Source organism: Gadus macrocephalus, chromosome 2, assembly GCF_031168955.1.
Source record: "Gadus macrocephalus chromosome 2, ASM3116895v1".
In the NCBI taxonomy this organism is placed as follows: Eukaryota; Metazoa; Chordata; class Actinopteri; order Gadiformes; family Gadidae; genus Gadus; species Gadus macrocephalus.
The window spans coordinates 13785504-13809411 of NC_082383.1; the positions used below are offsets into that span (position 1 = coordinate 13785504).

Here is a 23908-nt window from a genome sequence, read left to right on the forward strand (position 1 = left end):
TTTACATTTAGGGCAATTAGCAGACGAATTTAGCTGAGGCTTTAATCTAAAAGATCCATGCCAGATTCACTACTAAATATACTTATCGGAAGTGCCATATTTGATGTATGTCATAGTTTACAGTCCTCAGTTGTCTAGGCTCACACATTCACATGCCCGCACAAACACACTATCACAAACACACACACACACACACACACACACACACACACACACACACACACACACACACACTGATGAGAGAGACATTAACAAAATACATTTAATTAATAACATTTATTCAGACGATGAAAGAAAATAACGGAATGCTTTTGGATACCATAAAAAAATAATAGCAATAATAATAATAATAATAAATATAAGATATTTTTCATTTAATAAATAATAATAAATGCTTAATATCTGGGACCAATGTTGTACTCAGAAACTCTGAAGCCTTGTATCACCAGGGGTGGATTGTTGCAGCTTTTCTTCTTAACTTTCCTTTCTTTAAACCAGGTTTCTATTGATTCAGGTTTCTAGTGGTTTCTATGTCTCAGTATTATCGCTACCACTATATGACATATTATTTGACAGAGAGTAGTCTCTTGACTCTTGCCTACTCTCTGTCTTATTGAAATTGAAATGATAGGGTTTGACTTGTATTGCAACTGATCGTGTTTAGGAGTCTGTAGAAAATGTACCCAAGGTTACAAAATCGATACAATCTTCTGGTAGACAATAAAACCTTATCACGGGCTATACTTTAGCCAAGTCTGATTTTTCTTTCTTTCTATAAAAACAAACCCTTTGGTGCTGTCGCCAACACTTTCAAAACAAGACACTTGTCAGTTGAATGGTTAAGAAACCTGGTCAATATCAGAGTCAAGGTCACACAAAAGATAAACTGATTTATTTTTTTCTTCTCCAAAGCCACACCTATAAAGTTTAAGAAAAAAATGAATAGCCTATTTTTTCCACACCCATGCATTATTAAAAATGGTGTCCAAGTTCAGGGGGTTCATTCTGCAGCGTGTAACAGCCTGCTTATTACATATCATATTTCCTATTTGATGTAATTTCAGAACATCTAAACACACCACTGAGTGTGCTGTTGTTTCTTACATTGAAGTAATGAGTTTTTAAATTCATATTTTATGTTTGACTTTGCAGGTGCCCATATTTTTATATAGCATTTGTGTTTAGTTTGTTTTACCATATTAGCAATATAATGTTTCAAAATTATAGCTTGTTTCGTCCAGAAGCTGCATGGCTGAAACATAAATAACCTAACATTCATGTTCAATGGTAAACGGTAGCTTCTATATTCTTCAGTGACATCGTTCAATCGCCTGGGTTTATAAATTGTAATTGGTCGTCCTCTAGTGGCAGTGCCTAATTCCTGCGCTGTTCTTGGTCTTTTTTGCGCTGCTGTTTCTCTTTCTGTTTCTCAAATTTATCCAAAGCTTTGCGTTCTTTCTCCACCGCAGTGTGGATTTCTTTGATTCTACGCTTCAGTGTGGTGCGGTCGGAAGAGTTCACACCAAGTCCCTGGAGAGGATAGGAAAGGAGAGGAAGACAAGGTGAGGAGGATAAGGAGAAGAGAAAGAAAAAATAATAATAATATTGATTACTAGATCCTCTGTTGATGTCACCGGTCCAATTTGTCCGTGATTGTCCTCACTTTCATCTTGTTGCTGTCAATCTGGAGGAGCTGTCGGCCATCCACGTCGTGGGCGGTGAACTCAGGGACGTACTGCTCCATGCTGAGCCCCCGCAGCCACTGGCACACCTGCTGGGTGGTCCACGACGACACGGCGCACGTGGGCTCCTCAAAGGGCTGCCGGTGGGGAATAAGAGGGAAGACGTACAGAACTGGTCAGACACACAGAGCCCTGAGCTCTGGTGGGAAAAACTTTATGGGAAACCATGGAGGGAAGAAAAGGATGAGTTAAATAGAAAGAGAGTGCATGTGTGTGTGTGTGTATCCACTGGTACACCCCACCTCGTCGGAGGACTGTGACAGCGTTTGGTAGGGGTGTGAGGAGCGGGAGGAGGAGCAGGGGTCTAGCGGAGGGGAGGTGGTGTCCTCCGCGGGGCTCCGGGGGGAGAACTCCTCACTGAGAGCCGACTCCTAGGAGAGAGAGAGGGCGGGAGACATAGACATTGTTTTCCTTACTCTTTATCAAAGGAATTTGAAGCAACACAATAAATCACCATGCTCACCATCATCATCGTCATCACCATCACTATCACCATCACCCTCACAACCAACATCAACACCATCACAACCTCTACAAACACCATCAGACTACTATCACAACCACCATAAACACCATCACCATCGAGAACATTTCAAATCTATTCTCTGACTGGTCTAAGAGAAACATAAAGGCATGCATCTTTCTGGTTCTCTAGAACAGCAGAGCCTCTCCGATTAGCCAGTGCCCACCCACGGTCCTTCTCTAATGCAATACTAGGGCTAACAGGATTATTCAAACAGATTCCAATAATCAAATCATGACCATTTACACAGCTTCATCTGAACGATGGCTGATATACTGATATAGTGCACGTACACAGGTACTCACAAACACACAATATATGCACAGTACACACACAACCCCAATGCAAGGCGTTCACAAGCTACACATACACACACACACACACACACACAAAAATACACGCACACACACACATGCACGTACACATGAAACACACGCACACACACACACACGCACACACGCACACACACACACACACACCATACACAGACACACACAGATGCTCATCAACTAATGGGCATGCTTGCACACTCCCACTGATGTTTCTGCACAAATGTGTATGCAACCCTACACACAGATACGCACACAATCACACACAAAGACAGACACATGCACACACACACACACACACACACACACACACTCCCACATATTCATTGTACGCCTTAAAACCCATTAGGAAGGCTTTTGATGGAGATTTAATGGCCTTTTTTCCACTTATCAGTAATGGAGGGGAGAGAGAGAGAGAGAGAGATAGAGAGCGAGAGAGATAGAGAGCGAGAGAGAGAGAGAGAGAGAGAGAGAGAGAGAGAGAGAGAGAGAGAAAATGAAGAGAGGAAAAGGAAGAGATACTGACCAACAGGATGGTAACATTATGTCTGAGAGTAATTGAATGGAAGTGAAGTGTTAGAGGAAGAATGTGTGGTGTGTGTGATTGTGTGTGTGTGTGTGTGTGTGTGTGTGTGTGTGTGTGTGTGTGTGTGTGTGTGTGTGTGTGTGTGTGTGTGTGTGTGTGTGTGTGTGTGTCTGTGTGTGTGTCTGTGTGTGTGTGCGTGCCGTGCATGCATGTGTGCATGCGTGTTTGCAAAGATCGAAGCTATATGTTGGGCTTGTTAAAAGAACTACATCGGTCCGAAATGTAATCAGAAAAAAAAATGATGTCTCTCTCAGGCCATCCCCATTTTATGCCCAATATAAATACCCTCTCATCCTCTCTCTGTCATATATATGCAAACCATACAATATAAATATATAGTTGTGATTGTCTTATAATAAGGAAGTCTCTCTACTGTATTAATAGATATCTGATAAAGGTAACACAAACTAACTAAACCTAAAAAAAAAAGTGACCACACAATACAAACCTACTACACAATACAAAACAACAATACAAGCCAACTACACAATACAAACAAATAATACATACCCGCTACACAATACAAATGAACAATACAAACTAACTACATAATACAAACAAATAATGCAAACTAACTACGCAATACAATCTAATAATACAAACCTACTACACAATACAACTGAACAATACAAACTAACTATGCAATACATCTAATAATACAAAACTACTACACAATACAAACTAAAAGTACAAACTAACAACACAATAATACAATCGGCTAACTCTTCTTCATATAGAAGAGTTGGCCCTCAGGAGCGCTAAGTCATAACTTCCAACCTTTTACCCAGCATTATATATTATAATATATATATTATAAATTAGCCTAAAGGCTTTTTTTTTCTTTTAAGTAACATTACAACCTATTAATATATTGGCAATTTACATCTCTCTTCTCCAACCTGCTGTCCTGTCTCTCTTCTCTTTCCTGCCCATAAAGGCAAAAACACGCAGTAGACACACATAGGGGGTCCCACCTGTGAGTTAGACTTGCAGGGGCTTTGTGTGCCGAGGGGGGCTATTTTGGGGGAGCAGGGTGGGGTACCAGTTGACGAAACGGACCCCCGACTCTCTGTGAACCAGGAGAACGGTACAAAGGTGGCGGACATCCGTGACGGGCTCTCCGACGGTTCCCTAGGGAGCAGAACCAGCGGTGAGGAGGGGAAGGTTCAGACAGGAAACAAACCGTCCACACACAGCTAATTATTTATTCATCAACATTTCAGAAACAATGAATATTCAATTGAGAGCAAGCGCATGCATGGTTGGCCGGTCAGGCAAGTAAGCCATAACATAAAGATATATTATATGCTATATACCATGATGGCTTAACCTGGAAACAAACCAGCTTGTTTTAGCTCTAACACTCTGTGGTCGCTGGTGGATCTCCTCTAGGGTATCTCCTCTAGGGTATCCTGCCACGAGGTGCAGGGTAGTGTTGTAGATAGGGCTAGGATGGAGAGGTACGGCTCAGTATCTGATCCCAAATAGACACCAGGGCCGTGGCTCAAGCAAATAAGGAGTCAGGATTTTCAGACGAGTCACCGCGCAAGAACAAATGATGACCACATTGAGTTTGATCGGATATGTTTAGAATGATACTCTATTCTGAAACAGTATATGCATTAGTAAAAACGACAGCAATAGAACAATTATTCAGATACATTTCCTCATTTTCTTCTTCTGGCCACTTTAGACAAAGAGGGCAAAGGGGCGGCGGCCTGGGCTACTGGAGCCACGCCCCTATCCACATGCCTGCACCGTACTGAGACTGCCAAAACACACCAAAGCTAGAGCTTAGAGCGCAAGCATAAAGTGCATCGTCTTTCAGTCCGCTCCCGTGTTAATCAATGAGCACTTCCACACCCGCTGCGGTGCATTGCGGAGCCGAGTGCCTCTTTCGGAGCGGGGTCGAGTATTCCGGCATATGCACTTTTTGACACATTTTGACCGCTGATCAATACAAATGGCCTAGATGAGTAAGTGTGTGTGGGATTTAGTAGGTCTCTGGTGTGAAGACAAAAACGCATTAAAGTCTTCCATTCGGATTCTAGGCATGGCTTCGGTGTGTTTGGGCCTTTTGACTTCTCTATAGTATGAACTGTCTGGTTCTGGATGAACAAAGATAGAAAAGGAGAAAATACAGGTGTGTTGTATATTCACACCACTGCTCAAAACACTAATGCTTCTCTATGTGTGTCTGTAACGGCTACATTAAACAGATGTCTGAAAACATAAGAAACCTGCCTGTATGTTTGTTCATGTTGGTTCATTTCTAAAAAGGAAAGTTGACTTCAGGACCTCCGCAGACTCACCTGCTGCCCACAGACAGCCTGTTGGATTTATCTTTCCTCACCCGGACATAGGAGCGCCTCAGAGTCACACTGGGGAGAGACAAGAGAGAGGGAGACAGAGGGAGTTAGAGAGAGAGAGAGAGTTAGAGAGGGAGAGAGAGAGAGAGAGAGTTAGAGGGGGAGAGAGAGAAAGAGAGAGAGAGAGAGAGAGAGAGAGAGAGAGAGAGAGAGAGAGAGAGAGAGAGAGAGAGAGAGAGAGAGAGAGGGAGAGAGAGAGAGTTAGAGAGGGAGAGAGGGAGAATGAGAGAGAGGCGAGATGGTGGGAGAGAGAGAGAGAGAGGGAGAGAGAGAGAGTTAGAGAGGGAGAGAGGGAGAATGAGAGAGAGGCGAGATGGTGGGAGAGAGAGGCGAGATGGTGGGAGAGAGAGGGAGGGGGGGGGGGGGGGATGGTGGGATAAAGAGGGTATTGAGAGAAGGGGGAAAGAGGCCGAAAGAATAAAAGGAATGTGTGAATGTATGTGTGTACTTTTGTGTTTGTGACTGTGCGTGACTGTGTGTTTTCAGGTTTGCGTGTGTGCTTGTTTATCTGTTTGTGTGGGGGGGTGTTTATGTGTGTGTTTCAGTCACCCCAGATCCAGGAAGCGTCTCTTGGTCTTCTTGTCAAAGATAACAGTCGGGCTACCGGGGTCAGCTGGGCTAGTATCTGACACCAATACTACACACACGCACACACACACACACACACACACACACACACACACACACACACACACACACACACACACACACACACACACACACACACACACACACACACACACACACACAAAAACAGTTTTCATCACTGCAACAATTCCCAGAGGCCCCTTCTTAACGCACCAAAGGGGAAAGCAATGGAGGCACTACCGCTTAAAGAGTGTGTGTGTGTGTGTGTGTGTGTGTGTGTGTGTGTGTGTGTGTGTGTGTGTGTGTGTGTGTGTGTGTGTGTGTGTGTGTGTGTGTGTGTGTGTGTGTGTGTGTGTGTGTGTGTGTGTGTGTGTGTGTGTGTGTGTGTGTGTGTGTGTGTGTGTGTGTGTGTGTGTGTGTGTGCGTTAACCTTCGCTGTCAGGTCTCTTGTTCCTCCTCATGTAAACAGGGGAGCAGTTAGAGGAGGGGCAGGACTTTGACGGTGAGCTGGAGGGCGTGACCAAGGCCTCCTGAGACGTGGCATTGGTCAGTTGCCGGTACCGCCTGCGTGGCGTGGCAGCCAATGACGAACCTCCCTCCTCTGCTGAGCGACGCACCTGATCATGGCAGCAGTTGCATCAGATTTTTTTTGTATATTTTTTAATTGTTTTCATTTCGTTCTGAATTTATAATCAGTTATAGTTGGAGGAAATTTATAAAACAAATGCGAAATTTATAAAACAAAAATACATAACATCTGTAGCACCACACCCAGCAACACAACCACTCTGTTTCAACAGACAGAAATGGACCTCATCAAGCAAATGTATGTTGTGTTGTTAGGAAAATGTAGTGTACTTTCAAGGTCTTTGAAAAACATAAATTTTGTGGCGACCACTGAAATGTGATGCTCATTGTTGAAAAAATATTAATGCATGAATTATTACCAGGGGACTGTCGAATGAGAACGCAGTACTTCTTGACGAGAGCAACGAATCAGGGGAAGGGATGGAGCCGGTTGTGGCCAATTGGAGTGGAGAGCGAGCCGAGTGTAAGGGGCTGTCCTGGTACTGACACACACAAACACACACATACACACGCACACAAATGGGAAATCAAACCAACAAACACATATACACACACAAACACAGATGGGAACACACACACCACACATAAATGGGCACACAGACATATATAAACACACACAAACACACACACAAATGGACAAATGGACACGCTCACATTAAAATAGACACGAGACAAATTTGCAAAACACACACACACACACACACACACACACACACACACACACACACTCACACTCACACACACACACACACACACACACACACACACACACACACACACACACACACACAAATAAAGAGAGAGACACACACAGACAAAAAGAGACCCACGCACATTAATATTAACACCATAATAATAGTTGATGATTTGGTATATCTACATAAAGGCGTTTATGGATCTATACTATGCGTCCGTAGTTAGTTAGTGTGAGATTTCGAAATGATGCAGGTGTGGTTTTGGAATAAAAGAAACACTGCAAATGCATCCAAGGTGTCACCTCACCTTCCTCTCTAAGCTGTCATCCCCCTCTGTGGAACTGACGCTGTCACGGTAACGGGACCGTGAGGGCCGCTGCCTCCGCGACTTGACGGACAGCTGGGCCCGCCCCTTTTGGATGCTGTTGTCCAATAGCTCTGTCTCTGGGATGGCCTCGTTCAGGTCTAAGAAACAAGCATTCAAAATCAACACAGCAGCGGGAAATCTCCAGAAAAGTACAGATGACACAATGGTACCCGGTCCAAAGTAAAAATGAACCCTGTTAAAGATGTGATTGTGATTGTTGTTTTTCCTACTTTCCTACCTTCATACCAAGAGGGCTGCTAGGTCAAAAAGGCCCATTGTGAGTCTCGTGAGTCCTGCCTATCCACACCCTGAGTCTTGTTCCAGCACACCCTGAAACCAATCCGGACCTTCATTTTTAAATTCTTCACCCCCATGCATAAAGGCGAGAGAGACGTTGTAAGACAGAGAGAGAAATGGTGGGGATAATAAATAACAGGCATAGGTTAGGAGAGCGACTAGAAGAACGAGTGACCACCACTGAGCAAACAAAAGAGGCAGAGAAGATTGCTTTTGAGTTGTGACCTAAATCCGCTTCCATTTCCCATCACACGTCGTCAATTATCCAATTGCCACCCCTTTCTCTCTCTGTCTCTTTCTTATATGTGTGTATGTGGTCATTCTACCAGGTTTAAATATATATCACAGCATGGCTCTTACACACAAATATATATCACAGCATGGCTCTTACACACCCAGGTGAATGAATTAATGAATTATTCAAAAAGCATCCACGCCATCAAATCCTCTTTGATAATAATAATGTTAGGCTAGTTTTTTTTATTATTTTTATCTGCTTTGCAATTTAACATTATATGGGGCTTTCATTTATTGATTTCTTCCATGTTCGAGAATTGAATGTTGAGATTTACGAGTGTGAGAGTGTGTGTGTGTGTGTGTGTGTGTGTGTGTGTGTGTGTGTGTGTGTGTGTGTGTGTGTGTGTGTGTGTGTGTGTGTGTGTGTGTGTGTGTGTGTGTGTGTGTGTGTGTGTGTGTGTGAGTGTGTGTGTGTGAGATCCCCAGGGAAAGAGTAGGTAGATGAGGTAGGTAGATGGGGTCACATACGTTGACCCCATCTGCAACATGTCAGAGTTCTGCTCAGAGGGTGAAAATGAAGCGCAGAATAGAGGTTTGCGTGTCAGACGCCCGGCCAAAAGGTTGTGGGTTTGAATGCTCAAATCCACAGTCCACCCCAAACCCTCTACCTGCTCATTAATGACGTATCAACAAAATACCATTTCATTGTAAGTTGCTTTCGATATGTGGTCAATAACAATACTTGGTCGTGGACCATTTTTTTGGTTTGAAGTGACGTCAACTCTTGAAAGGTTCTCGATCTCATCTCATAATCACTTAAAGGCACCCAGGGCAACTTTCGAGGCTTAAAAATAAACATTCAATTTCTAGTCTTTTTTACACGTAGTAAGTTTCAATAACTCCATACCATTACATACCGACATTTAAGCAGCAAAGATGAGACGTCGTTGTGTGGTGAGAACTGATACAAAATCGATAACAACAACAATGCCGCCATTTTCTTTATTTTTTGTAACCTACAATAAATAAAGCAGGCTTCCAGTCAATGGAAAAATGGCTTCTCCCCACAGGCGATTGTTGTTGTTTACGATTTTCTATCAGTTCTCACCACACAACGACGTCTCATCTTTGCTCCTTGAATGTCGATATGTAATGGTATGGAGTTATTGAAACTTACTACGTGTAAAAAAGACTAGAAATTGAATGTTTATTTTTCATTGAATGTTTACATAAAGTTGCACTGGGTGCCTTTAAGATAAAAAACGCTATATCCTAAACGACTAAATGGAATCAAATCTATGCTTTATATTTCACATGGTACAGAGTGTTGTCTGAGATGCCTGTGCCGTCTGAGGTGACGAGCTTGGAATAGGTGGGTGGAGGGAACTGGGCGGAGGTGGGGGAAGGAAGTGGAAGGAGGTCGGGGGACAAACTGTACCGTCAACCAAAGGAAGAATTGAGTGAGTCAACAAAATATTCTGCTGTGCAGCTATTCACACGCCCACGCTACACACACAAATCCGAGTACGTGCGCACACACATGCACAGAAGATGACTCATCCTGGTTAAAGGCTCTGGCCCTTCCAACAGTTATTTTTGATACACATAGTGTTATTGTTGGTGTAACAAGTGAATACACACACACAAACACCTACCCACACTCTGGTTTTAAACAAAGCCTTGTATCATTCCACCACACTAGATTTAAGATGGCTTGTTTACTTTGATTGTACTTGATATATGCTATAGCAGGAAAATATAAATACGATAAGATAAGATGATTAAACTAGATAATCCAAGATAAGAAATTCTGGACAAATAATTAAAGAAAATTCCCTATATTTCTTCCTTGGTCTCCAGAGTTTGAACACTTTTACAGTCAAGCAAATAAAGATTTTTAATTTTTTTATTTGTGCATGTAATTAAAACTGGTCATACTAAATCCCTAGAATAGCTAATCATAAGAGAATGTTACCCTCTTTTGAGCAAGTAAATTAACTTCTTATTGATAATAATAAATATAATCGTCCCCCTGCCCTAAGCCCCTCCCATCAAACGATGTCCAATCATACACGCGCAGATGAGCGCAGTTGGGCAGAGAAAGGAAACGTGACTCTGCAGAGAATTTCCTTCCTTTCCTTATTTCCGTATAATTGGCTGACTCATTAATTCCTTCACTCTCCACCTCAAGCTGGTGTGTGGTGAGCGATCTGGCGCAGATTGGCTGCTGTGCATCTCCTAAGTGGGTGCTACACACTCGTGGTGGTGTGTGAGGTCCCCCCCTTCACTGTAAAGCGTCTTTGGGTGTCTAGAAAAGCGCTATATAAATTCAATCAATTATTATTATTATATTTTATGCAGCCTACTTCACACGTCATTAACAGTCGTCTTATGTGCATTTTTCTTTGGTTCAGAACATTGGATCTACAGATAGCTGTGATGTTATGATGTAGATGGATCATTTTGACCCAACTATTTTACAGAAATATTGCCTAAGCATTTGGGTTGTATAGCTTCCATTTTGTGCTGTCAGTGCTAAGCTGTCCATCTGGTTTTCTGAACATATTGTGGATTTTTCCTCAGCATTTCCTTGAATTATAATGAATTGAATTCCAATGGAAACGGTGAAGAATGATGAATCGAGAAAGAATAGACTAAAAGTGAGAGATGTCCTCACTTATTCTACAGTTAAAATGCAAACAGGAGGCATCCATGACCTGACCTTGAAGCCACTTGTACTTTGTAAATGAAACAAAGAGATTTAGTGGCGCTGCGGTGCTCTACCTTCACTGTATGGAGACATAGTCAGAACCTGATTGGTTCTGACAGGGTAACCTTCCCCAGAACGGAGACGGTATACCGCGTGTGTGTGTGTGTCTCTGTCTATCTCCTTCAGTTTCTCTCTCTCTCTCTCTCTCTCTCTCTCTCTCTCTCTCTCCCCCTCCCTCTCTGTCGGTCTGACTATCTCTCCTTCTCTCTCTGTCTCTCTGTCTCTGGTCCCTCTCTCCCTCTCGCTCTCCCTCTGGCTCCCTCTCTCTCTCGCTCTCTCTCCCCCCAAGGTCTAGCCGATATAAAGGGACCTTGATGTGGGCATATTTATGCAGAAAACGTTCTAAATCTGCACGTCCTAATGGCTCTTCTTTGTGTCTCCCACATAATTGCTCCTCTGCTATGGCAAAAACAGGCTGCAACACCAGCATGGAGCATTCTCTGTTCACGAGTATAATTTAGCCTAACATCCAATCGAACACACAGAAGAAAGAAGAAATATATCCTGGAGGATTTCGGATGCCCTTGGGTATCCGACAGGTGTGCCCGGAACGGCAGCCAGAGAACATCGTTTTGTTAGGCAGTGCAGATAAACTGCTGAATCCTTCTCTAAGGGGGCCTCTCTCTCTTCTCTTGCACTATCTGAGTATGAGTCACATATGGAGTTCAATGAATGGATGGATGAACTAAGCAACTGTTACAGCTGTGTATAACATGAAATGTTCACACGTCACATAGTAGCTCAAACTGTACACATAAAACATGTTCCAAAGCACCTACATCTGTTTCATCATTTCTGTAGAGGAGACACCAGACACACACAGGATACACATGCACCTCAGCTCACCTGCAAGACTTGCAGACACCCCTGTGTAAACAGTGCTGACACCTGAGGTACGCACGTTTGCGCATGCACGCACGAGCACACACGCATGCAGCCATGCAAGCACGCGGCCATGCACGCGAACACAAACCTAAACACACATATTCTCTGTTCACACCCACAGACTGGATTGACATGGCTTTAGAGAGGAAGAATGGAGAGGGGGAGGAGAGGAGGGAAGGAAGGGAAGAGCAGAGAAGAGGTGGAGGAGAGTAGAGAATAGGAGAGAAGAGGTGGAAGAGAGGAGAGAATAGGTGGAGGAGAGGAGAGAATAGGAAGGAAGAACTGGAGAATAGGAGAGAAGAGGCAAATAGTGGTAGAGATAGACAGGTAGAGTCATTGCATTACAGCAGGGGGTTGCAGATGAACAGACAACAGCAGAGAGAGAGAGAGAGAGAGAGAGAGAGAGAGAGAGAGAGAGAGAGAGAGAGAGAGAGAGAGAGAGAGAGAGAGAGAGAGAGAGAGAGAGAGAGAGAGAGAGAGAGAGAGAGAGAGAGAGAGAGAGAGAGAGAGAGAGTTATAAGTGGAAGCACTGGCGGAAGGGCATCAAAGCAGTCGGAGAGCATGGACATGTGAGAAGGGGGGGAGAGAGAGACAGTGTGGTTGAGAGAGATGTCTCTGATCAACTGATCAGGAGACTTATAAAAGTCCAGAGCTGAGCATCAGATGTAAAGATACGGCCTGTAGAAATCAATATGTTTTTGGTCTGCCCTTAATGGAGGTCTGCATGAGAGGAGAACACGCACGATAAGAAGAGAGAGGTTATCAATGATTCATGGATTGAAATCATCAAAGCACAGAAGTCACAGAATTACAGAGAGTGACAGTTGGTTGATTGCTTATGGGCCCAACTGAGAAAATAGGGTTAGGGTTAGTAATACACAATTTAGTTTTTTTGTTGACCACAATATCAGTTCGTAGCTCCAAGGCGTGGCAAATGTCTAGCACCACATAATGAAGTGCATAAAAACAAGAAGAACCAGGGGTATTTCTACACACACGAAGCTGTGCTTGTCAAGGCATGTCCAGCATGTTATTGACCTCCTAGTGGTCATATGAACACACTGCAGCGGGAGACATTCTGGACCCGTCTGGCGGAAGCTATAAAGAGTAACTACATAGAAGTGTGTGTGTGTGTGTGTGTGTGTGTGTGTGTGTGTGTGTGTGTGTGTGTGTGTGTGTGTGTGTGTGTGTGTGTGTGTGTGTGTGTGTGTGTGTGTGTGTGTGTGTGTGTGTGTGTGTGTGTATGTATTTGTGTGTCTATGTGCTAGAAATGACCAAAGAGGGAATAGATCAACAAAACCCAGCCAAGCTCTGTAAGCCACAAACAGCTGAGTCCACAGTAATAAACACACACACACCCACACAAACACACACACACACACACAGGCTTAGATTTGGGTAAAGGTGAGCGGTACATTTGGACAGAGCTTCAGAATGGATAGGTTTGTAGACCCAGGCGGCCAAGCACATTCTACTGTAATGGAACTAGAGATTGGGGAGAGCATGATAGTAAAGTTGTGAGTGTTAAACTCCCAGCCAGAAGGATCTGGGTTTAAACCTATGTTGACAGTCTACAGTATGTTCTCTTAATATGTGAACTGTATAAGAGGTTTACGGACGGGTGCATGCATGTGTGTGTGAGAGACAAAGCGAGAGAAAGACTTACCAAACACGTTTTCTGTGTCATCCAGGGTGGTAGACATTACGAGCCAGAACTAGCAACAGACCAGAAACGGAAGGGTCGTTAAAAGGACACGTATTCATTGAGATGGTAATTCATTTATAAAATGGCAATAGTTATACACCTTGTAGCAGGGATAAAATATTTAATATTCTGGGATTATTCAGCAGTACTACTCTGCTATAGCAAAACTTTGGGGGTAGACGACACAGCCAGGGCTTGAATAATATATGTTCTCCCGAAGAGATACTAATTTGTGCGACTGAGCGACTTTTGGAAGGGATTATACAGTGACCAGTGCACATGGGGTTAATTTGAAACATTTACAGACATGTTTTATAAGGACATTGTTGTCCAGACAGGATGTGAAGCTTATCTCTTCACATTGGAACTCATGCCCGCCACCAACAACATGATTGGTTGAAAAAAAGAAAAACGCCCCGTTTTAGAGCTTGCCTGCTGTCAGACTTTAAATGATTAATCTAAAGTCTAACTTGTGAGACTACGTATTAAAAGGCAGACACCATAGACCCTGTAAAAGCCGCAGATACAGTCCAAAAAAGAGTTTCTCTGAGACTAATGTTTAACCCTCTTCACACTGATGGATGAGAAGGTGTTTCCTTCCGCTGACTTCTCCCCTACCTACAACACACTTTCTGAAAAGGGGCTCCTGGCCCTTGAGAGTCAATGGTTGACCCCAGGCTGCAAATGGACTCAGGAGAACCCTCCAGAGTTCAGGCGAGCGCAAACCTAAATAATGGACAAGGTGCGTTCCCCAGTCCAGGTGAATCTTTAATACGACGTTTACGCGTAGTCAGACAGTCCTAAAATGTATTATTCAGTGTCAGTCCCATCGTCGTTGTCTGTCCAACGCATAATGGATAGAGAGTGAGCGGAGACCGGTGGGCGGTGGGTGTCATGCGATTTGTTTCAGATGTAAGGAGCCCTGTTTACGCAGATACGCAACCTCTTCGCCATCAACAAAGTACAGTTACATGACGCTGTTTATTTATTTATTAATTACATTTCACCAAGACAATGCAGTCTGAAACCCCTTCTCATCTCAACCCCATATTGCTATTTCTTTCCCTTCCTGCCTCCCTCACTTACATTGCCCAACCCAACACCTCCACTCCCAATTCACACACATACACTTCTTCTACATGTCTTCTGCATCACCTCATCCTCTCTAAGGGTCTGACCTCCCAAGAGCCCACTCTAGCCTCTGCCCACTCTGGCCACACACAAACACACATCACACACACATACACGTACCCAAGCATGCACACATACACACACACACACACACACACACACACACACACACACACACACACACACACACACACACACACACACACACACACACACACACACACACACACACACACACACACTCATGTTGTCTGGTGTTCGGTCAAGGAAGTGTCTGCACAGCGGAGGAGTCATGAGGGAGTTGGCAGGGAACTCTGATGAGCAGATGTTTGTGATACTGCTGACCCATTTCTCTGTGACGTGGGGGAGGAGAGAGGAAAGACAAAAAGAGAGGAGAAGTGAGAGAAGAGGGTAGAGGAGAAGAGAGAGGAGAGGATGAGAGAGGTTAAGCCAGAGGACAGAGGAGAAGAGAGAGAAGAGGGTAGAGGAGTAGAGAGAGGAGGGGAGGAGAGAGGATAAGTGAGAGGACAGAGGAGAAGAGAGAGAAGAGGAGAGAAAGAGAGAGGAGAAGAGAAAAGACAGAAGAGCAGAGAGAGGAGAGGAGGACAGAGGAGAAGAGAAAGGACAGAGGAGAAGAGAAAGGAGAGGAGAGGATACATGGGAGGACAGGAAGGTTTAAAGAAAGGAGAACCCAAATGACCTTTTTAACGGCAGACGAGCACTTGAAATAGAAAGGTTTCCTCAGCTGAGGATGTGCTCACTATGTCAGACATTAACCCAGTGGCCTTGGTTACAGCCACGCCTCCTGACCCCCTTCCAGCTCACAGCAGAATACTGCTCCACTTAAGAAGTGCATACCTTATTGTTATGAGCCTTGGAGCAAGGCCATTCAATATTCATGAACATACGTCTTAACAAATGAGCCATAGGCCCTGTCTGTGCTGAAATTTCATTTGAAAGCCTTTACTATGACCCTCTATTTTGGTAGATTGATATGAAAGCTCCGTTAAATGCACCATATCACTGTATTAATATGATTAACGCTTCATACCTCTAACTCATTCCTTCTGTCCTCTTATGCATCCGATAACATCCAAAAATGATCGGTAATTAGTAGGGATGGGCACGAGTAGTAAATTCCAAACTCGAGTGATCGAAGGAATTCCTCGAGGATCAATCGAGTACTCGTTAAATCAAATCTATTTTTAGAATGCAACGCATCTGCAGCAGGAATAGGCCTGATGATGAACGGCAATATTACCAACCAAACATGTAGGCCTAATGCTTATTCTCCATCAAAACAGTCAGAGTTATCAGAGTATTCATTATTTATTTTTGCAAACGTTCAAAACACATTTCCCTTACAAAAAATAAATAGGCCTATGCGTCTCACAATTTAAATCACGTCGAACCAAGGCCTGTAACAGTTTAAAAAAAACGAAACAAGTAGCCTAACCATTGCAAATAAATGCTTAAAGCTGCAAATAAATGCTTAAAGCTGCAAATAAAAACGGCAGCAAATGGACTATGGAAATACTCAGCGTTGTGATCTTCTCTACACGCCCGGGATTACAGCTGCGTCTTGCGGCGGTGAAAATATAGCCGACACACTTTCACTTTCACTGTTGCTGCGGGTCTGCTTTCCCGAACTCACTGTTGTGTTTCAGGAGCATATGTTGCCGCATAGTACTTTCTGGTAGCTCGATTTCGCTTGGCATATTTTACATTTCACCTTATGATCTCCTATTTCTTTAAAGTATTTCAATTCTTCGCTGCGGTTTGCTTTAACCGCCATCTCTTAACTTTTTGAATTCTGGCGTGCCTGCACACGCCACGGAACGCGCCATGGAAATGGATGCATTTAATTTTCTTTGTGCCCACGTCATGCGTTAGTGGCGCCGACAGAAAATTGATACATTTGCTTCAGAAAACTTTGTTTGTGTGTGTATATGCAAACTCGAGTTTGCCTGTCCACCAACCGAGTTCATTTGTAACGAGTAGTACTCGAGTAATCGATTCCTCACGCCCATCCCTAGTAATTAGCACTGTAGATAGCCAGCAGGAGAACTCAAGCTTGAAGCAGCCCATCTGAAAACAGCGGCTAAACGAGAACGTTGGCTGTTTATTTATTCATGAACTTCCTTCTTTCCTATCTATTGTTTTTATTTAATGTGCTTATAGGGAAATGTGTTAATTTATTTTGCTTACAAAAGAAGCAGGTGAGTTGACGTTCTCCAGTGGCTTTTCTTGTTCACAGACTAAATAAACAATTGTCAATCTTGTCTATACGCAAAGAGTGCACTGTGACGATGCTAATAATACATGCTCCACAGCTTTAATCTAGCTTTTATGTCTTGATGTAATTGATTTATAGCTCTTCCAAAAGCTAAAAGCAATGGTTGACTAAGATGACTTTATCCCAAGTGACATGGCTAGCTAAGCACCTTGGCTAGTGTAATGGCGTGTCTTATTTAGAACCATGCCTATAGTGTAGAGGCATGGCCAGCATAGCACCATGGCTAGCAAAGCAGACAGAATGACTAGCATAGTGACATGTCTAGTTCAGCATCGTGGCTGACATATAGCATCATGGCTAGCATAGCCCTTGATAGCACCATGCAGGGCATAGCATCATGGCTCGCACATCACTTGTTTAGCAGTATTGCAGCATGTTTTATATAGCATGTCTAGCTTATATTCTGCCACGCTGGACTAAAGCAGTGAAGTGAAGAACTGAATAAGGAAGGCCGAAGGAAAGACCAAGAAAGAAAGAGGAAAAGAGAGGATGTGAAAGCAGTGGTTGAGGTTTGTTGGAAGAATGGCCTGCTGTAGGATTAGGAGAATAGAGGAAAGAAGGAGTTGGAAGGTCGGGAGAGATTGGGGGGGGGGGGGCTGGGGGGGGTTCGAAGGTGTGGTGGACAGCATGTTGTGGGTCAGAGGTCAGCATAGCTCACAACCAATCACCATGCGCACTCGCGCTGAAATGCATAGGATGCCAGTAACTATAAATTCTTTATCGGAGGTATGACAAAGAGAGAGAGAGAGAGAGAGAGAGAGAGAGAGAGAGAGAGAGAGAGAGAGAGAGAGAGAGAGATAGAGAGAGAGAGAGAGAGAGAGAGAGAGAGAGAGAGAGAGAGAGAGAGAAGGAGAGACAGAGGGGAAACACTGGGCAGGTAGCCTGGTAGAAAAGCCATCTTCTAGCACAACCTGCATCTCCATGGCTAGCGTGTGTGTGTGTGTGTGTGTGTGTGTGTGTGTGTGTGTGTGTGTGTGTGTGTGTGTGTGTGTGTGTGTGTGTGTGTGTGTGTGTGTGTGTGTGTGTGTGTGTGTGTGTGTGTGTGTGTGTGTTTCTGTGTTGTTAGACTGTATGTATCTATGATGATCATTTTTTTTTAACTGTTACGTAGCATTCATTTCAATCCTTGTGATGCTAGTTCATCTGTTACCATTCAGTATTTTCTCTCATCTTGACTCCAAATGAGCCCTGGCAATATACATGTACAAACTACCCTGTTCAAATACAATGATACAACAACAAAACAATTTAAACCCAACTGTATCAATGAAGTTAATAATGTTATGTTTCCTGCCCTCTGGTTTTACATGGTTTATTAATCATCTCTCTCTCTCTCTCTCTCTCTCTCTCTCTCTCTCTCTCTCTCTCTCTCTCTCTCTCTCTCTCTCTCTCTCTAAAAATCTAAATTATTGTTTTACTTCTTACGCAGAGAGCAGATTGTCTAAATCATCAATCAATAGTAGCCGCTATAAATATATTAGCTGTAAATTACTGATTTACTGGGGATATGGGGCATGGTGGAATATTGTATATGTTATTGTGCACAAGCACGCACATACATTGTACAAACACACACACACACACACACACACACACACACACTTACACACACACACAGCTATACACACACTCGCACACTCACTCACACACATGCACACACACACACACACACACACACAAACGAAAACAGTACAACAAGGTTGAGGTAAGAACAGTGGTGGCAGAGGTAGAGATGGAGTGAAAGAGAGAGAGTGTAATAGGAGAAGGAGAGAAAGAAGGAGGGGCATTGGGGGAAAATTATGACAACTAGCGGCGAGGAAGTGGGGGAGGGGAAGTGGACAAAATATCACAGGTAAAGATTTCAGAAAAATCATTCAGGAAGTCAAATGGAGAAAAAGTGAATATTCAGCTGACATCAGACACACACATATATTCATTGACAGACACATTGTCACACACACACACACAAACACACACACACACACACACACACACACACACACACACACAGACAAGCACCATACACACACACACACACACACACACACACACACACACACACACACGCACGCACACAAATGCAGACTGACAGACAGACAAACAAACACAGTCCCATAAATACAGACAAACACACACATAGAGAGATGCCCTCAGACATAAACAAACACATTAATACAGGCCGACAGACACACAGCCAAAGATTCCCACACACATAAACACGAATGCACTCACACAAATACAAACATTAAGGACGCAAATAAATACACAAACAAACACATTTGTTTTCTCTGTCTCTCTCTCTGTCTCTAACAACACATACATACAAACACAAACATAGACACAGTGTACAAATACCAAAAAGCAGTAGTATACCAACCGTTATATTTCTCTTCCTGATGGCTGACACTCAGTTGGCTTGGCCCATTGGCATCACCTTCCCTGCCTCTCGACTCTCAGACGGACTGCAACTCCCAGTGTAACACAGGACTCATATCCACGGTAAAGGACAGGCTAGTTCGGTCTGAGACTGCTGGGGGCTGTAGTTCTGTCAGGTTGCCAGCCTGTCCCTGGCTGCCTGCACTCGTCAAGGTGTCTGCAAGGCTAAGCTACAGCGAGCTACTGCTGGCTCACCGCTAGTCAGCAAAATGCTGCACTCAGCCTACCCACACAGTTGCATGTACACACGCTCTCTCTCCCTAGCTCTCTTCCTCGCTCCCCCCCTATCTATATCTATCTATCTGTCTATCTGTGCTTCTTGCTTTATTCCTTTGGCTCTCGGTTTTTTGTTTCCTGCGTTTTTTCTTTTCATCTATTCTGTTAATTTTTCCTTCTGTTATCCTCAGTTGATCACACCTCTCGTCCCTGATTGAGCTCTCTCTCTCTTTCTCTCTCTCTCACACTCTATCTCACTCCCGTCCTCTCTCTCCCCCTCTCTGGTTCTTCCTCTGCTTGCTCTTTCCTCCCTCCTCTCTCTTCCTGCTTGTGTCTGAAGCTGCCTTCTATTCACTCTTCTTGCTCTGCATACCTCTCTCTCTCCCTCTCTCTCTCTCTCTCTCTCTTTTTTCTCTCTCCCTCCCTCCCTCCCACTCTCTCCATTTCTTCGTCACTAGGCAGCAGTCTGCCTGCCAGCATCAAGGACAGCTTATACAAAAAGGAGGGAGGGAAGAATGGAAGAAGAGAGGGAGGTAGGTGGAAGGAGGGAGAAAGAGGTTGAGAGGAGATGGAGGAGAGGATGGAGGCTAGAGGGTGCAGAGTAGAGAGAGAGAGCGAGAGAGACAGAGAGAGAGAGAGAGAGAGAGAGAGAGAGAGAGAGAGAGAATTACAGTGAGTCAGGGATGAGTCAGACAAATAAAACAAGAGAAAAAGAGAGAGAGAGGGGAAGGGAAAATAGGGGGTGGCCGATTCCCTCCATTGATGTCTGAACTGAAGAGAGGAGAGAGAGAGAGAGAGAGAGAGAGAGAGAGAGAGAGAGAGAGAGAGAGAGAGAGAGAGAGAGAGAGAGAGAGAGAGAGAGAGAGAGAGAGAGTTACACCCAGAAAAATGTCCCCTTAGCCAGCTTGTCCTGGGAATCTGTCCAACACACAACAACTAACACATCAGGCAAAACCAAATGATAAGAAAACAAAAGGAAAAGTATTGGCACATTGGAAAGAGTCCACCAAAACCCAGAGTAAATTGGCATGCTATTTGTCCCTTAACAGAGAATACACTGTGGCAGAATACCTGACCACCGAGACCGACCCAAAACTGAGGAAATCCTTGACCAGATACAGACTCAGCGAACACAGCCGGGCCATCGAGAAGGGGCGCCACAGACAGACCTGGCTCCCAAGAGAAGACCGACTGTGCTCACAACCAACTAGAGACAGAACTGCACTTCCTGACTTCCTGCCAGTCATATGAAGACATCAGGAATACAAACTTCCCACGGATTACAAAGGCATGCAAGGACTTCAAAGACACTCCAGAGGCTCACGAACTGCCACACATTGGGAGAAATACAACAGTGTGCGTACGCAGCAGCAAGATTCATCACCTGTTGTGATGAGGGAAGGACCTCAAACTCCCCATAGACTCATCCCCATGGACTCACTCTGCACACAATAATTGCACTAATCCTCCGTAATGTAAATACTAAGAGTGTATCTTTAACTTATCTGTTCATACGAGATACTGTAATTTTTGTAATTCTTATAATATCGCACATTTGACTTTTATAGTCAAATGTACTTTTATAGTATAACATTTGATATGTATAGATATTTTGTATTTAACGGTTCATACTTATTATTATTATAATATATATCTTACCTTTTAACTCTTTATTTTATAACGCTGTTTATTTTATTGTTGTATTTTATTGTGTATCACATTATTTCAAATGATGTGTACAATAAAATAAACAAAAATATGAATAATGTGGCCATTATGAGATTATCAGTTCTTTAATAAAAATGTCTGCCCGAACATTGATCTGAGATTAATACGACGGAAATCTGACGCCATCAAAGGAGACTGTAAGTGTCTATCATAATGTTGTATCTATTTATAATCTATTATCTATAGATATATTTCAACCTCATTTCATGTTATTTGATGTTGAACATTAAAGCTCCCTGTCACAAATGTTACCTTGAAAGGAAGCTAATATATTTGTGCATTCTGAGGTAAGGTAGACAGGCCTACCATCAGAAAAACTTTTTTTGGTCAAGGTTTTTGGGTTAGCAGGTTACACTCTCACGGCGGAATAATAATTCTGATACATTTCTCTCTTTAGCCGTACTGGCGTAGTGTATTTGTGAACAGCGAACAGACGCACGCTCTCCTAGAGCCAAGTGCAGAGAGATGGAAATTGGAGTGAACATTCCATTATATAGTCACAGACATGGCGTAACAGCGCCTCCTTTTGGTTCTGAACGGGTAACTACAGTTATGATTGTTGTAGGTATGCAATCATACCTATATCAACATACATATATCAACATTGAGTATTTTGGACTTAACTTCAGGATACATGCATCAATATCAACCTATTAAGTTCTCCAAGCCATGGCAGACACAGCTAATCGAATGGTAACCAGACAAAACAAAACAGTAAGTATTTGGCTGTGAAAGGTTTCTAGATTGTAAAAATGCAATATATTAAAATATTTATAATTTTTTTTCATCTTATCTAGCTTTAGCATCTTGGTTAGCTAAGTATCGCGTGGTGGGGCCAGCCCCATCAGACTGAAGTTGAACTCCAGAAACAATCCCTCATTCGCTCTGTTGTGTACTGGCCATCGTGCATGCCGGTGTTGTGTCGAGATCTGTTTCCCCGTCGAGATGTGTTTCCCCTAGTCCCAGATAATGACTGTCAGCCAGGATGCGTTCCCCCTGTTCTAAATGGTCAAATTGAATGATATCAGCCTGAAAATCACAGCACTTATCTGTTGTGGGGAAATAAGTCAGCAGTATGAATTTGAAAGATGTGTGAGCCTCCTTTCCTATGGAACAGAGGGGGAACAGTATCTGACATGACAGTAATATTCCAAGCTGTCAGGATGCGTTCCCCCTGTTCTAAATGGTCAAATTGAATGATATCAGCCTGAAAATCACAGCACTTATCTCTTGTGGGGAAATAAGTCAGCAGTATGAATTTGAAAGATGTGTGAGCCTCCTTTCCTATGGAACAGAGGGCCTTTTCGGGTAATTTCGGACGGGGGCGGGGACTAGGGGAAACACATCTCGACGGGGAAACAGATCTCGACACAACACCGGCACTGTGACGAACGGGGGATTTTACCCCCTCGGTTTCACACAGGCAAGACAGTGAAATTGCCGGGCGTGGAAAGCCGCGACCGTACCGGCTTGGCAGTGTAAAAATGCCTATAGGGAGAGAAGAGTTGCGACACTCGTTGAACTCGCTAGCGGGGTGGTCGCGTGGTTCACGTAAGCCTCGACAGTTCCAAAACACGCCGTGCTGTCATGTTCTTCTATGGGACTGACAGCAGCGATTACGATATTGAATGGTGTGTGCTAAAATGATTTTATTTGCAGCACTGTTTCACCTGAACACGTCTGCAGATGAGGATGAGATTTTGATAGTACAAGCTGATATTGAGCTTAAGTCCAAGCTCCAAGGCTCATGGACAATTTGGGAACTTAGTCATAAAGGGAAAGTATCCAAACATGAGGAAATGCCTTGATGGCATTATTTGGCTCTACTTATTTATGCCAGTTAGCCTTTTCCCACATGAAGAAGTCAAAAATACCATTCCCCCATAACTGATGGTCTTTTGGAAACCTGCTTGAGATTAGCTACCAGCAGCTACTGTCCGGACTATGCAACCCTGACTCCATTCAGTGCAAGCCATCAGAGTATGCACTCAGTATATATAAATAAATATATGTTTAGCATTTTTTAATGTAGGTTGATCATTTTGACCTGGTCATTTTGAAAGTAGCTCACAGGCAGAAAAAGTGTGGGCACCCCTGAGCTAGGGCATGCATTTGCCCTAGCACGGCCCGTAAACAGCATTTGTAGTTGGTTTGCTGTTATATTAATGTTCTGAATATCATGTGTAGCCCCTTAAGGCTTTTGATGAGCACTGGCATTGTAATGTGGGTTTAATTACCTAAGAAAACTATTTGAAAGTACATACTTAAAAATACTAAAGTAGATCTCCTTAAAGGTCCCATGGCATGCTACTTTATGGATGCTTTTATATAGGTGTTACTGGGCCCCTAATACAGTATTGGAGGACGTTCAAGAAATTCAGCCTTGGTGCAGAATTACAGCCACTAAGAGCCAGGCCCAT

General features: G+C 43.5%; 1 protein-coding gene across 3 annotated transcripts; it reads right to left on the reverse strand.

Moving 5' to 3' along the window:
- Nucleotides 1-257: 257 nt before the first annotated feature.
- samd14 (sterile alpha motif domain containing 14) lies at nucleotides 258-20347 on the reverse strand. 3 transcript variants are annotated; one of them, XM_060042602.1, is made up of 11 exons: nucleotides 19486-20333; nucleotides 13643-13691; nucleotides 7728-7885; nucleotides 7085-7207; nucleotides 6568-6754; nucleotides 6099-6186; nucleotides 5493-5561; nucleotides 4155-4311; nucleotides 1985-2113; nucleotides 1664-1819; nucleotides 258-1530 (listed from the first exon to the last, which is right to left on the reverse strand). In XM_060042602.1, the coding sequence occupies exons 2-11, from the start codon at nucleotides 13677-13679 to the stop codon at nucleotides 1375-1377; spliced, it is 1260 nt and encodes a 419-aa protein (XP_059898585.1). In that variant the 5' UTR covers nucleotides 13680-13691; nucleotides 19486-20333; the 3' UTR covers nucleotides 258-1374. The 3 variants fall into 3 exon arrangements, with proteins under 3 accessions (XP_059898585.1, XP_059898587.1, XP_059898586.1); XM_060042603.1 differs by having other exon boundaries at nucleotides 1397-1530; nucleotides 1614-1819; nucleotides 19486-20346; XM_060042604.1 differs by lacking the exon at nucleotides 7085-7207 and having other exon boundaries at nucleotides 19486-20347.
- Between the last annotated feature and the right edge of the window lie 3561 nt (nucleotides 20348-23908).